The sequence below is a fragment of the Rhineura floridana genome, chromosome 17 (genome assembly GCF_030035675.1).
Source record: "Rhineura floridana isolate rRhiFlo1 chromosome 17, rRhiFlo1.hap2, whole genome shotgun sequence".
NCBI lineage: Eukaryota > Metazoa > Chordata > Lepidosauria > Squamata > Rhineuridae > Rhineura > Rhineura floridana.
The window spans coordinates 8,310,373-8,324,493 of NC_084496.1; the positions used below are offsets into that span (position 1 = coordinate 8,310,373).

The following is a 14,121-nucleotide window of genomic DNA, read 5'->3' on the forward strand; positions in this document are numbered from 1 at the left end:
TGGCACTTTGAAATGGACTGCCTTCAAGTCTATCTCGACTTATGGCGACCCTATGAATAGAGCGTTCATGGTAAGCGGTATTCAGAGGGGGTTTGCCATTGCCTCCCTCTGAGGCTAGTCTTCCCCAGCGGCGAGGGCCTGCTCACCTTGCCACAGCTGCACAAGCCAGCCCCTGCCTTGTCCAAAGCTGCCAGCTGGGGGTCAACTGGGCTCGTTGGGACTCTGCAGCTTGCCCACGGCTGCACAGGTGGCAGGGCACATAACCCCAAGCCACTCACTGTGGGGGTGATCTTTAGCTGGCCCTTGACACCCAAGAGACATGAGCGGGGATTTGAACTCACAGACTCTGGACTCCGAGCCAGGCTCTTCTCCCCACTGTGCTATACCAGCTGGCAAATGTGTTCCACTCCTCTCCGTCCCACCTCAGGATTGCCGAGAAAATCAAGCGACGGCGGGTCTGCGTGACTCAAGCCCTGGAGAGCCAGGAGGAAGCGCGCCAAGCGTCCCGTGGTTTCAAACCCCGCCATGCCACGGCCTCATGTGTGAAAAAGGGGGCCCCGCCTGCAAAGAGCCCTGGCCAAACGCCCCGGTTCAATCCCGCCTCGTCCTGCGCCTTTAAGAGGCGCGGGGGGCGTGTTGCGGGCAGGCCTCCTTCGCTGGCGCTCCGACTCGCCTCGTTAAAGGAGAACCGCGCCGCGTCCAACTCCGTCGCTGGGAAGTTGGGGGCTTCCACGGCAAGCCATCGGAACAGGCACCGCGCCAGCGCCACACTTTGGAGAAGTGGCATCCGAGCCCCGGGAACTACTGTCAGGGCAACACGAGGGCTGGGAGAAAACGAGAGCACCGAGGCGAATTTTATTCCTCTTTTGATTTTCCAAAGAAACCAGCTTGCAAAGTAAAGTTGGGCGCGCAGGGCACCCACTTCTCTAGCCGAAGGATTCGGGTTGTGCGCGCACCCTCCTTCCCTGCCCCTTGCCTTGACCCAGAGCCGCGTCCAGCTGGGGGTCTCCGGAAAGCGAGAGGCACATGATGTACACCATCACTAAGGGACCTAGCAAATTAGCCACCCAACGGAGGACAGGTAAGGGAGAGAGGGCGCGGGTGGGCAGAGAGGTGCGTGTGCGCGAATCTGGAGGCGCGTTGCGCTCTCCGGCTGCGCTTGAAGAGGGAGGGAGGGAGGAGACAGCAGGACCCTCCTGAATACTCTCCACCACCACCCTGCCGAGCCATGCCTGTGGGATGCCTTTGGGGCATTCCCCTTACTCGGCTTTGCAGAACGCATCACCCCTTCGAGCCCCGGGAATCCACTTCTGTTCTCCCAAACCACTCTGCGCGCACGAAGGCCCGGGATCCGCGGGAGGCCAGGAAGCCTAGAACCGCCCGGTCGCAGCCCCCTTGAGGAGGTCGCCTCGATTTCCCCACGCAGGTCCCACGCAGCAGGTGGAGAGCAAATTAGCGGACCTGAAGTGCCGTCGCCGGCAGCAGCAGGAACAAGAGCAGCAGCAGCAGCAGCTCCACTCGTGGCCTCTCTCAAGGTGAGCGAAGGGGCCCCTCATCTTTCCCCCACCCCCGTACCTGGGGAAGGGGCCGGAGCGGGGTGGGAGTCCCAGTGGCGGCCTGGGAAGCGGATCGTCCCGGCCGGAGAGGAGGCAGCGGGCGCTGGCCAGAGGGAGACCCGCGGCGCCCGTGACCTTGCGCGCCGCGTGCGAGGCGATCCTCTTGCAACGCGGCGCGTCCGCCGCCTCCTGCTGGGCCTTCCCAGTGACAGCTCTCGCGCCGAGGCTGCAGTCGTTGCGATCCCGGCCGGGCCGGCTTGCCTGGGGGGAGGCACCCTTGCATGCAGCCCTTCAGGGATCAGAGAGCTGGGGGAAAGGAGGGACGCGGCAGGTGACCTTGTGGAAAGGTTACCGGGGTTGTCCTTGCCACATGGCTCCGAAGAGGAGGAGGAGGAGGGAGAGAGGGGCGGGTTTCTGCCTAGGAAACGAATAAGAGGCCCGGCAGCGGGGGTGGGGGTAGGCGGCGGGACGAGGGCCTGCGGCTTGCAGGGGGGCAGGCAGGCAGGCAGGCAGGCGAAGGCGCACAGCGGTACGTGCGTGCGCGCGTTGGGTGCGAGGGGGTCCCCCTCGCCCTGGGAGATCACGTGAGGTCAGCTGGGGAGGGGGCGAGCGCCTGGGTGTTTGCAGATACCTCGCGGGTGGCTCAGGCTTGCTGCTGCCCAGAGGGTGACCTTTGGCCCGGAAAAAAAAAGCACAGAGGAGGCGGACACACCCCCTTCCAAGGGGGCGGGGACAACGCGAAGGCGTGGCATGGCAAGGCAAAGGCATAGCGTGCTCGCGCCGGAGCTGCGAGCTCTGGAATTTGGAGCTCTCCACTAGCGGCTTGTATTGTTGCCAGTTCCTTTCTTGGAGACTATAGCTGCAGTCCAATACACTCTTACCTGGGAGTAGGCCCATTGAAATTAATGAACATGTTTTGGATTGCAACCTAAGATCCCAGGAAATGGCGCACTCCGTAGTTTGGCAGAACCCATCCCGTGAGGCTTGCCTATATTTCACTTATTATTTTTATTTATTTATTTATCATTACATTCAAATCTTGCTTCTTTATTTTTATTTTTGTCTTTATTTATTATTATATCCCACCTTTCCTCCAAGGAGCTCAAGGTGGCATACAAACATGGTTCTTCCCCTCCAGATTTTGTCCTCACAACAACTCTGTGAGGTAGGTTAGGCTGAGAGACAGTGACTGGCCCAAGATCACCCAGTTAGCTTCATGGCCAAGCAGGGATTTGAACCCTTGGCTCCCAGGGCCCAGTCCAACACTCTAGCCACTGCCCTACACTGGCTCTCCAAGGGGCTCAAGGTGGCACACAGGGTTCTTTTATGCCAAGCTCAAATTTTATCCGTACAACTACCTTATGATGCCGGGTAGGCTGACAGAGTGTGGCTGGCCCAAGGTGAGCTTTATGAGGAGCGAGGAGTTGACAAGTGTGTGCACGTATCTAAAGTTGTCTGGAGCTCCAACCACTACAGCACACTGGCTCTATTAAGCTTCCTCCTGTCCTGTCCTCCCACTGTTGAAATTCCCACTGCCCTGTCCTCCCACTGGGAACTCCTCAGAGCAGGGATTTCTTGCTCCTTTTATAATAATAATAATAATAATAATATAATGAAATGGACTGCCTTCAAGTTGATCCTGACTTATGGTGACCCTATGAATAGGGGTTTCATGGTAAGCAGTATTCAGAGGGGGTTTCCCATTGCCTCCCTGTGATGCTAGTCCTCCCCAGCTGGCCAGGGCCTGCTCAGCTTACCACAGCTGCACAAGTCGGCCGCTTCCTTGTCTGCAACTGCCAGCTGGGGGGCAACTGGGCTCCTTGGGACTCTGCAGCTTGCCCACAGCTGCACAGGTGGCAGGGCACATAACCCCTAAGCCACTCCCTGTGGGGGTGATCTTTAGCTGGCCCTTGACACCCAGGGGACATGAGTGGGGATTTGAACTCAGACTCTAGACTCTCAGCCAGGCTCTCCTCCCGACTATGCTATACCACCTGATGATGATGATGATGATAATAGAATTTATATCTCATACTTCCTCCCAAAGGAGCTCAGGGCTGCAAACATAAACAAAAATATTTAATAAGAAAAAATATTACTCTGTCAAGTGTATCAAATACAACATTCAGAGCTTGGAAAAGTTACTTTTTTGAACTACAGCTCCCATCAGCCCCAGCCAGCATGGCCACTGGATTGGGCTGATGGGAGTTGTAGTTCAAAAGCTCTGCTGGATCAGACTAAGGCCACATGAACACCATACATTGAAAGCATGTTATTTCTCCCAAAGAATCCTGGGAACAGTAGTTTTCCCCTTGTAGAGCTACAGTTCCCAGCAACCCTAACAAACTACTGTTCCCAGGATTTTTTGAGGGAAATAATGTGCTTCCAGTGTGCATTAAATTGTATGGTGTGTACGCAGCTCTTGGCTTCATCTAGCCCAGCATTGCGAATTTCATGATGGCCAACGGGCCTCTGGAAGCCCATAGCAGGTCACGAGGGCCACAGCCTTAGGAACACAGAATGCTGTCTTATGCTGAATCAGGCCATTGATCCATCTAGCTCAGTATTGCTCACACTGACTGGCAGCAGCTATCCAGGGTTTCAGGCAGGGGTCCCTTCCAGCCCAACCTGGGACCTCCTGCCTGCAAAATGGATGTTCTGCTGCTCAGCTGTGGCCCTTGCTTCATTGTGATTATGTTCCTCGTTATTTGTATTTCATCATGAATATAGCAACGTTGCCAGCTCAGGACAAATAGGCACTTTTCATTCTTCTTAAGCAAAGGGACCTGTCTTTTTGGGCTGCATGCCTGGTTCGTTAGATCCAGTTCACTGAGATAACAGTAGCTATTCAGCGTGTATAACCTGTGAGCTGATGAGAGAGTTTGGTAGCTTTGAGACCAGAATAATCATGTACGGTTGCAAATGGGGAGTCACGGCAGCTCGGTTTCATCCCCCAGCCCATCTGACATGGTCCGCCTGTCTTGCACGAGGGCATCTGTTTATTCTGGATTAATTATTCTGACGATGCGGAATACACTAACACGGGTTTAGAATCCTCGCTTTTTAGTTAAACATAGGTTGAAACAGTAGCAAAAATTTAGCATTAGAAGAACATTCTCATTGCTCTTCCCATTGTTGTGTCTCACCCAGTCCTGGGAAGCTTCCTTGATACCCATTTGGTCCATGGACCTCAGTGGAGAGTGAGTCCAAATCTGCCCTTGCCTTCAGTGAAAACTTGTCCATTAGAGCAAGTGGGGCACTGCCCCACCACGATCATTCTGTCTTCAGCCAGGCCCTCCCACCTGCCTGCTTTCTTACATACAACCAGGCCAGGTTGGCACCAGCTGTCCTTCCCTTGAATAACTCAGCAGGGAGGAGGATGGGGTCAAAACTAGCATTGGCTGGCTCTGCCTGTCATTGGCTCTGGCTCCACCTGCTGTTAGGCTCTCTATCTTCTGCCCCACTAGCCCTAGTGGACTTCAGCCTCCACTGTTTGCCCTCACACCTAACATTTGGGAGACAGCACGAATTGGGCATGGAGGGAAGAGCGAGGGTCACGTGGATTGCCCCATGTTTTGGAATGGAAGCCTGGAATGCTGTGATCAGTCTAGGGGTTGAGTGGGTCATGGCTGCAGTCTTCTGATCTAGGGAATGAATGAATTTGGAAGAAGCCCAGTGTTGCTACAGTGACCCAAACATTCCTGAGCACAAAGACAGCTTCTATTTTATTCGTATTTTATATCAGCAAGGTCTCTTGTATGAAACTCTAGCTTTTCTGTATGTGCTAGGGGAAAACTTGGGTCACCTCCAGGCTGTCAGTATTTTGCACGAGGGATTCAGTGGCCCTGAGACTTAGGAGGAGGGATCTGGCAGGCAGTGCAGCCCCTCGACTGGTTGTAAGAAAGAAGGCAAGCAGGTGGGGGCTGGCTGAGGGCAGACTGAGGTTGGTGGGGCGATGACCTGCTTGCCCTAATGTGTCAGCGTCCATTGGCCCAGCCTCCTTCATACACTGTGTTTGGCGTCAGTCTGAAAGGAATGCTGTTCTCACTGATTCTACATGTGTTGCTGCTGCAGATATGACCAGGGGACGCATCAGCATCCCAGCTGCATGGTTCATCGTATGGTCTGGCTGTACCTCCATGTGTTGTTAATTGAGTGCTTCAGGGGATGTGTTTGAACAGCCCTTGTATCTCTCCCCAGAGGCTTTTGCAATATGCAAAGCTACCCACAGCATCATAAGTTTAGTATCTGCTGGAAGGCCACCTCCATCAGGCCTCCTGTCCCTCAGCTGTCAGCTGGTAGAGGCCATTCCACCAGTCTGCCTCAGTGGGAGGAGCAAGGCTCAGCCCATCAGCTCCACTGGAAGACAAGCTCCATGAGGCACCTCCTACCCCTGAACTGTCTCTATGCCATCCCTAGTGTAGATGGGGCTAACGTTGCCTACAAACGTGTCTGTTAGGTGACATCTGCACTAAAATGCTTTGCAAACTGATGTGGAGAATTAAATAAAAAACTGAGGGAAACTGAAATTAAGAGATTCACCCATCCTTAACTGCCAATCAGCTGACTGTCCACTCCTGCCAAGCTCTGTGCTTTGCAAGCCATCTTGGGTGGGTGATAGATGTTCTTCTTTTACAGTAATACCTCAGTTCATTAACTGAGATGCATTCCTGGACATTATTTCTTTAACAGAAACTTTGGTATCAGAGGTAGGAATAACATGGAAAGAATAGGGATAACTTCCTACACCACAAAAAGGAAGAGCAGTTCAACATATTTCAGCAAACTTTTTATTCAAAACTGACAACACGCATGTCTGAAATGAAACAACCAAGTCAGGTAAGCCTTGCATACAGACCACTTGAAGGCTTCTTCCAAAATGCATTCAGGGATGCCTGCCTTGCCTTTTTTATCATGTAGCATCTAAAGCAATTTAAAGCTTTGAGCACAGTTCTCCTCTCTGTATGCTTGAGCAAGGCAGGCCTATGCTGGGTCTCTCCCTCTCTCTCTCTCTGCCATCCTCCCCTGCACTCGAGCAGACACGTCTGCAGTAAACAGTGCTTCCAAGGCACCCGAAGCACTGTTTACTGCGGAGGCGCCAGCCATGTGTGAGAGAGCTGCAAGAGCCACAATCCAGTAGACAAGGAGCCACATTCTGGCTATCTCAGAGTGTGGGCTCCCCCCCCAAAAAACATATTTTGTTAAAAGGAGCTTCTTTCCTGGAGGATTTGTTAACTTGAGATATTACTGTACTTCACAAAATAAGTCCTAGGCTTGCTGGGGCAGGCAATAAGTTTGTGATGCTTCCCTGCCCTGCAGTAATTTCTCTCCCCCTCCCAACTAAGGCAAAAGTGGGGGAAAGGGGATTCTTTCTTCCAAAGGTTCTTCCCCCCTCCAAATAAAGGAGATACGCAGAAGGATTTGACACCTCCCTGTGGTGCAGAGAATTGTCGCCTTGCACCCTGTTCATGGTGTGTGAGAAGGCACCATACAATGCATTTTATAACACTCCATTTCAATTGCCCAGTAAAAACAATTTTATTGCTCAGCAAAATGTTGGGCTATAAGGTAATACCTGTTCTGAAACATACTGTAAACACTTCCTTCAGGACTATCAGAGCATCTTAGCTATGAGAATAGGGTGAGGTGGATGAATAATACATTCTTTGTAAAGAGTTGCCGCTGAAAGGTTCTCTGTGGGAGCTCTGGCAATTGTGTCTGACACTGAGCTCTCAAGGGTGGTGGGTTGGTCCTGAGTCCAGGGAGTAGGGGGTTTCTCTTGTGGGCTACCATTCAATTGCTGAACACAACTATGCATTAATAAAGGATTTGCAGAACCTCAATTGCAAATTTTTATTTTCCAAAATGACGGGGATCAATCGCCTGTGCAAAACAGCACATCCAAGACGTGAAATGAGCTACAAATGCAATGAAAAAAAAAGAAAAAGGTCTCTCGGCGGTGGTGTAGTGGTTGGAGAGCTGGACTAGGAGCCTGGAGACCAGGGTTCAAATCTTCACTCAGCCATGATGCTCGCTGGGTGACCTTGGGCCATTCACTTTCTCTCTCAGCCTAACCTACCTCACAGGGTTGTGGTGGGGATAAAATGGAGAGGGAGGAGAACCACGTATGCCACCTTGAGCAGCTCCTTGGAGGAAAGGTGGGGTATGAAGATGATGATGATGATAATAAATTCAAAAAGTTGTTGTTGATTGTAAAGGTATTCAAAAAGTTGAAGGAAGTATGTGTGTGCTGAAGATGCTCGAGCCTGGGCCTTGCATATTACGAAGTCCCTGTTGCCAAAATGATGTACTCCTAGGATGGCCGGCAAAGATTCTCAATGGCTGATGATCTGGGTCTTCCTCGAGCAGTGTAGAAGTGCTTGTTCCTAGTCCTGCTTAGTTTTCTTGCTTTGGTGGTGGAGTAATATTAATGAATGGCAAAGAATAATGTCTGCTGCCTCTCTTTTCTTTGACAGCCTAGCTCCAAAGCTCGTGTTCAACAGAGTAAATGGCAAGAGACCTCTGCTCATGACCCAGCCCACGCCGGCCACAGAAGAAAGCTACACGGTGGCACACGAAGAAAATGTTCGGTTTGTGTATGGAGGTAAGAGAGCCACCTGTTGATCCAAGGAATAAGGTGTCTGTTTTTGTTGCTGCTTGGACAGAGATGCTTCTGTCTAGGGCTGGGATTTGGGATCTGCAGCTGTCAGCCTAATTCATGGGCTCTTCAGTGACATCTGGCTGCCCAGACACTGTAGGCCCTCTCTTGCTGCCTGTGCTAGCAAAGTCACTTAAAATAACGCAGACGGAGTCCAGAGAGGAAAGAAATCCTGATAACACTTTACTGAGAAAACTGAACAAAAACAATTTGAGGAGAAATAAACGGAGAGGTTTTGTCTTTCTTAGTTCAGGCCTTACATAGCAGGGAGACATTCAACCAAAGAGAGGAAAAACTCCCTCAGAACTACACAGCCAATCAGAAACACTGTGTACCTCAGCAAATGTCATACCACTGTGGCTGGTTGCTAAACAACCACCACCCACCCTTCTTGGGTAGTTAGCTAATAGAATTAATAATAATTAATAGAATTAGTTAGCTAACAGAATTAACCCTTAAATTCCAAACTGAATTATCCATGCTCACGTGCTGCTGCACTTGCAACACTCTAGACTATCCCTCTGAGAATCACTTCCTCTTCCACTTTGTGTTTGTGTGCATGCCTGAGAGAAACACAATCCTGCAAAGCTGCACACTCCACCCACATCGGCTGGGTACCTCAGTTGCCTTTTCCTGTGGGTCAGTGGCCCTTCATAGAGAAAAGGTCCCTACCCTTGTACTAGACCAGCATTCACCAGCCTAATGCCCTCCAGATGTTTTGGACTACAACTCCCATCATCTAAAACATCTGGAGGCCACCAGGTTGGCAAAGGCTGGTCTAAGGGGCCCTGAACTAAAAGAGTTCAGAGTACTTGCACCATCACACTTAGGATAAAAACTACATGTGACATTAAATGTGTCTTTGCATTTAATGTGCAGATTTTCTTCAAAAAAAAAAAGGAAATAGCAGATTAAAAAAATAATGTACATACAACTTTTTCCTCTTCTGCAGTCCTGAGGAAAATCTTTCCTCTGAATGTGGTACTTGCAACTGGGAAGGAAATTCTTCATTGGTGCATCTGTATATAGCCAAAACAACACCATCCATGCACAAGAGGGAGGATTTATTAAGCTGAGGGAACCTCAAGCTCTGCAGAATTAAAAAGAAAAAATGTTTAGGGAAAAAAGGGGTGAGGGAGACCCAGAACAGTTCAATGATGACTGCATATACTCAGTGGCCACAGCGCCTGTTGGGAATGGGGGGGGGGATCAAAAAACGAGGAGGGAATGTAATGGAGTATCTTGGAAGAGGGCCTGGCTGGCTGTACTGCAGTACTTGAGCTGCAGCACTGCCCGCTACAACATTCTGTTGCAGCTCCTACTTGTTCTTTTACACCTATATTTATTCAAGGTATCTTTATTTTGCCCTTCAGTCATATGCCAAGAACAGCAGTTTGGGTTTAGGCCGTGGTCATGAGGATCAGACAGCAAGAGAAGACGACCCTTCTATTTTGGCAATCAGTTGGGAATGAACAACATTCCCAATTACTTGCACTTATGCCCCATGTCTAGTTCACAGTGTGCTCCATACCGTTCGTATATAGTATATTGCCCTTTCCTTGTGTGTTCTTAACAATCTTGTTTTTATATTGTTAAGTCACTCAGTGGATTCCGATGGCTGCAAAGGCAGGATATGAATATTTCCTACAAATAAGTAGATAAACTGGTTTGCAGAGGCTCCTGTGCGTACCTTTCCTACTTCATATGGCAAGGCAAAAGTCAGCAGGTGCTGTTTTCCTTACTACTTACCCACCCAATGAGTCAAAGTCTTAGACTCTAAGAGAAGAAAAGAGGTCACCTGACATCACTGTGACACCAGTTGACTGACAGGTGAACAGCCCTGCCCACCTGTCAAACTGAGGCTGTGGGAGGGTGGGGGCGATAAGGCTCTGGCCAGCTGGCTGGATCCAGTTTTCTATCCCTGGTCTAAGATAAGAAAAGCTACACAGTCCTGATGGTCAAAACAAAGGCCACCAAAGCCTTGTTGGGGAAAGGTGTCAGCAGCTCTGGTTCTTGTCAGTCAGAAAGATTTGCTGGTTTGGGTGTCCTTTCTTCCTCATGCGTTTCCTCTCTCTTTTCTCCCTCCAGCCTGGCAGCAGGTACAGCAGCAGTTGGACAATGTCCAGCAAGGGGACAGCCAATCTGGGCCAGTGCAATACTCAGAGAAAACTCCAAGTCCTGAATTGAAAGGTAAGTGCACATAATCCGCTTTCAAGGACCAGTGTGCAATCTGCACACGGAATACGATGACAAGACATGCCAGCCAGATTCTCAAAACAAGAGGCAAGCTTTACAAAAAAAACCTAAATTATTCTCTGGCTCAGATCAAAAATCCAAGCTGGGAAATAATTCTCAGCTTTCTTCCTCCAGTGCACCTGAACCCATTGGTGTGGACAGGATATATTGTGGGAGTAAAGAAGAACAAAAAAAAGGGTGCAACACCTTCTGTAGTGTGGACAATCCATTGTTTCTCCGAATTTCATAAAATCCTGGAAAATTAATGACTAGCCCCTGGTGTAAGGCTCCAGATATTTGGAAGCACCCATACAACATTTACAGCCGCACTAAATTGCAGGGGGAGAAAGATTAAAAGCAACAAACCACTCTCTGTTGCAACATATGCACACCCAAACCTGCAGCAACGCCTTTGGATATCATCTGTAGCCGGGTTGGTCTGAAGGCACATGATGCAGCCATCTCAAAACTGAGCAGGTGGAGTTCTCATCAGTGTTTGGATAGGAATCCCATATCTTTTATTAATTAATACATTTCTATCCTTCCTGCGCTTCCTCACAAAGCAGCTCAGGGCAGCAAGCGTCAAAATATTTAAACAGCAGAATTTAAAACTGTCTCACCCCATATATATACCCAGTTGATCACTGTGCTCCAGCAGATACCTTCTGCAGATTCCCAAACTGGGATGTGAATTCAGGGTCCGGGCAGACGTCCTTTTTATCGGGCCTTCATGGAGGTGTTGGGGCAGATACACATGATCCTACTTTCTATACTGTTTGCACCTGCAAAAGTTTCAGGGTGGACATACTGCTTTGTTTCCAATTGGTGCACGTCCCGTAGCTTCCTGTTGAAATCCTGTACTTCACATTAAAAAAAAAATTGGTCGTGTTTTGGTTGCGCTATAGCAGAAGAGTCGCCCTCCAGATGGCAAAAATATAATAACACTGGGGAATCGTCACAGAACAATTAGTAGAGCGGAATTATGTGTGGATGTGCTGGTATAAATCCACCACTAATGCACTATTACTGTGTCAATGACATGTTGCAGAACACACATGCCCCCCCCAAAAAAAAGTCTAGAGGGACCCTTAATCTCCTGTTTAAATGTTAATACGAATGGGGTCCAGTCAGATGCCTAATTCCGAATAGCCTTTTTGCCTGCAGTTCAGATTTAGAGAGAGCCAGTGTGGTGTAGTGGTTAGAGTGTTGGACTACAACCTGAGAGACCAGGGTTCAAATCCCCACACAGCCATGAAGCTCTCTGGGTGACCTTGGCCCAGTCATTGCCTCTCAGCCTCAGAGGAAGGCAATGGTAAACCCCCTCTGAATACCGCTTACCATGAAAACCCTATTCGTAGGGTCGCCCATAAGTCCGGATTGACTTGAAGGCAGTCCATTTTGCATTTTCAGATTTAAATGGCAGGTTTTTGTTTCGTGTGTTCTCCGCGTTAACAGCTCTCCTTCTCTCTTTCAGATTTTGTGCCTATAGACCTTGAAGATTGGTGGGCCCAACAGTTTCTGGCCAAAATAAAAAATGGCTCTTAACGAGGGGTTCTATAGAAAGATTGAAAGAAAACATTTAAATTTACCCTAAGAAAAATGCACACCTGTCCAAGCAAAAAGAGGAGAGAAGACAGAAAAAGAAAGAGAAAGGGGACCCCTTGGCAGTCCTACCCTCGAGCCCACTTTGGGGGCAGGAAGGAGAGTGCCCAGCTGCCCAGCAAGCACAGCCTTTGAAGCGCTGGGTTTTTGCCCAAGGAAGATTCCGACGGGTGGAATGTTCTGAAAGTACCATCGCAACATGGGTTGGAGAGTGGGGAGAGGATATGGGGAGGAGTCTGGCCATCCTGTCCTTCCCCTGCTTGGAGCTGGTGCCCTTGGGGAAGCCAGCACTGACCTGTAAGCCGGGACTGTGTTCACAATAAAAGCCCCAGTGCTGCCAGTGGAACAAGCCGTGCTGCTTGGGGAAGAATGATTGCTGGGAAAGGGCCAAGGACGCCGCTCCTGCGAAAAGAGATGGTTGCCAAGTGTGTGCCTTTTTGCTGGCCGGCAAATCAAGGGCAAGAGGGTGCTGATGGGGGAATGAGGAGTTGCCGCTGTGAGTTGCATTGCCCAGGGAGGGACAATGCGCTGTTGTTTGTATAGCATCTAAACACCCCTGTCTGAGCGTTGAGAGGTAAATGGCTTGAGCGACCACAGGCTCAGTACGTGCAAAGTCATTAGGGCTTTTGTATGCTGTTGGTTCAGGTTTTAGCTCAGGGGAAGACAATTTTTGTATTATTGGGAGTTGCTTTGTTTCTTGCAGTGCAGGAGCTGGGAGGGCATTTGTCTCCCTCTCCAAATCCCTTTACATGGTCAGGTTCTTAAGTTCCTATCAGCCAAGCCGAGGCTTTGCATGCAAATGTGCAGAGACATGTGTCCTTAGAAGTGTTATAGCCATTGGAAACTCTGGGTAAGGTTCCTCCCAGACTGGCATTTAAGGTACAGTGTGTGTGTGTGGGGGGGTGAGGGCTGCCAGGAGCACACACAGTTCTTTATGGGACGCTGAGGGTGGGCATGCAACTCTGGTTGCCCTCCATCTGCCCATTCCCAGAGCTTCCAACATATGTTGCTTTAGGTCAAGGGCTACATTGCATCATGATCAGCCTTCCAAGGGCTGTTTGCCAATGGTGGGCAGCTCCAGAGGCAAAATTGGGCGGAGCCACTGACATGACTCTTCCCTTTGCACAGTAGGCTACATTTCTGCCTGTCTGGGACTGATGCAAATTGTAGTCCAAAATACCCAGAGGTTGGGCAAGGCTGTTCTAAGGGTTGCAAAGAGTTGCATTAACCAGGCAAAGGCATGTTGCTAAAACAAGAGTTACAGAAATGGGTTCCACATTTCCCTCCACGCTTCAGTTTCAATTTAGGTTGACAGCTTTTGGAGAAGGGCTGTCACTCAGTGGTAGAGCATCTGTCTTGCACACAGAAGGGCCCAGGTTTAATCCCCGACAGCCCCAGGCAGAGCTAGGAGGCAATCCCGTCTGAAATCCTGGAGAGCCACTGGCAATCGGTAGAAAATGAGCTAGATTGACCACTTTGTCTGATTCAGTAAATGGCAGCATCCTGGGTTCCAGTCAACCTTTGAAGCGGCGGTCAGCTGTTTTCTGCCAACACGCAAAGCTGGAAGTGTATCAAGACTCTGAATTTCAAAACCAACATTCAGATTTTGTAAAAGTTCGTACTGTTCCAAGGCTGCTTGTCCATCTTTGATGAGATGGCGTGTGTTATGTCAAAAAAGCTTGAGGTTGTGCCCTCAGGTATGCTCCCCTCTCCAAAAGCAAAACAAAAAAAATGTCCAAACATTATTTGAAACCTGCCGCTTTCTAGTATGACTGTCATGCTCAGCCTTTCGAATTGTGGCAAAAATCAATGTTGGCTGCTAAAAAAAAAAAGGCACACTACCACTGCAGACTTTCCTCTGGTGTTTGTCATGGGACCTGGGGCAGAGCTGCACAACAGTGGCAGAGCGTCCGATTTGCATTTGGAAGGTCCTGGGCTCCTGCTGGGAGGAAGGGCGGGATATAAATAAATAAATAAACAGGTTCAATCCTTGACACTGCCAGGTAAGGCTAACAGGGACCCTAGAGAAGGTGTGGGGATCCTTTGGCCCTCCAGATGTTACTGAACTAC

General features: G+C 49.8%; 1 protein-coding gene across 1 annotated transcript; it reads left to right on the plus strand.

Moving 5' to 3' along the window:
- The first annotated feature begins 468 nt into the window (after positions 1-468).
- On the plus strand, positions 469-13,885 carry MCRIP2 (MAPK regulated corepressor interacting protein 2). Its single transcript, XM_061599354.1, has 5 exons — positions 469-1,081; positions 1,427-1,535; positions 8,033-8,160; positions 10,303-10,404; positions 11,924-13,885. Exons 1-5 carry the CDS (start codon positions 1,027-1,029, stop codon positions 11,992-11,994), a joined length of 465 nt encoding a protein of 154 aa, XP_061455338.1. The 5' UTR covers positions 469-1,026; the 3' UTR covers positions 11,995-13,885.
- Positions 13,886-14,121: the final 236 nt, after the last annotated feature.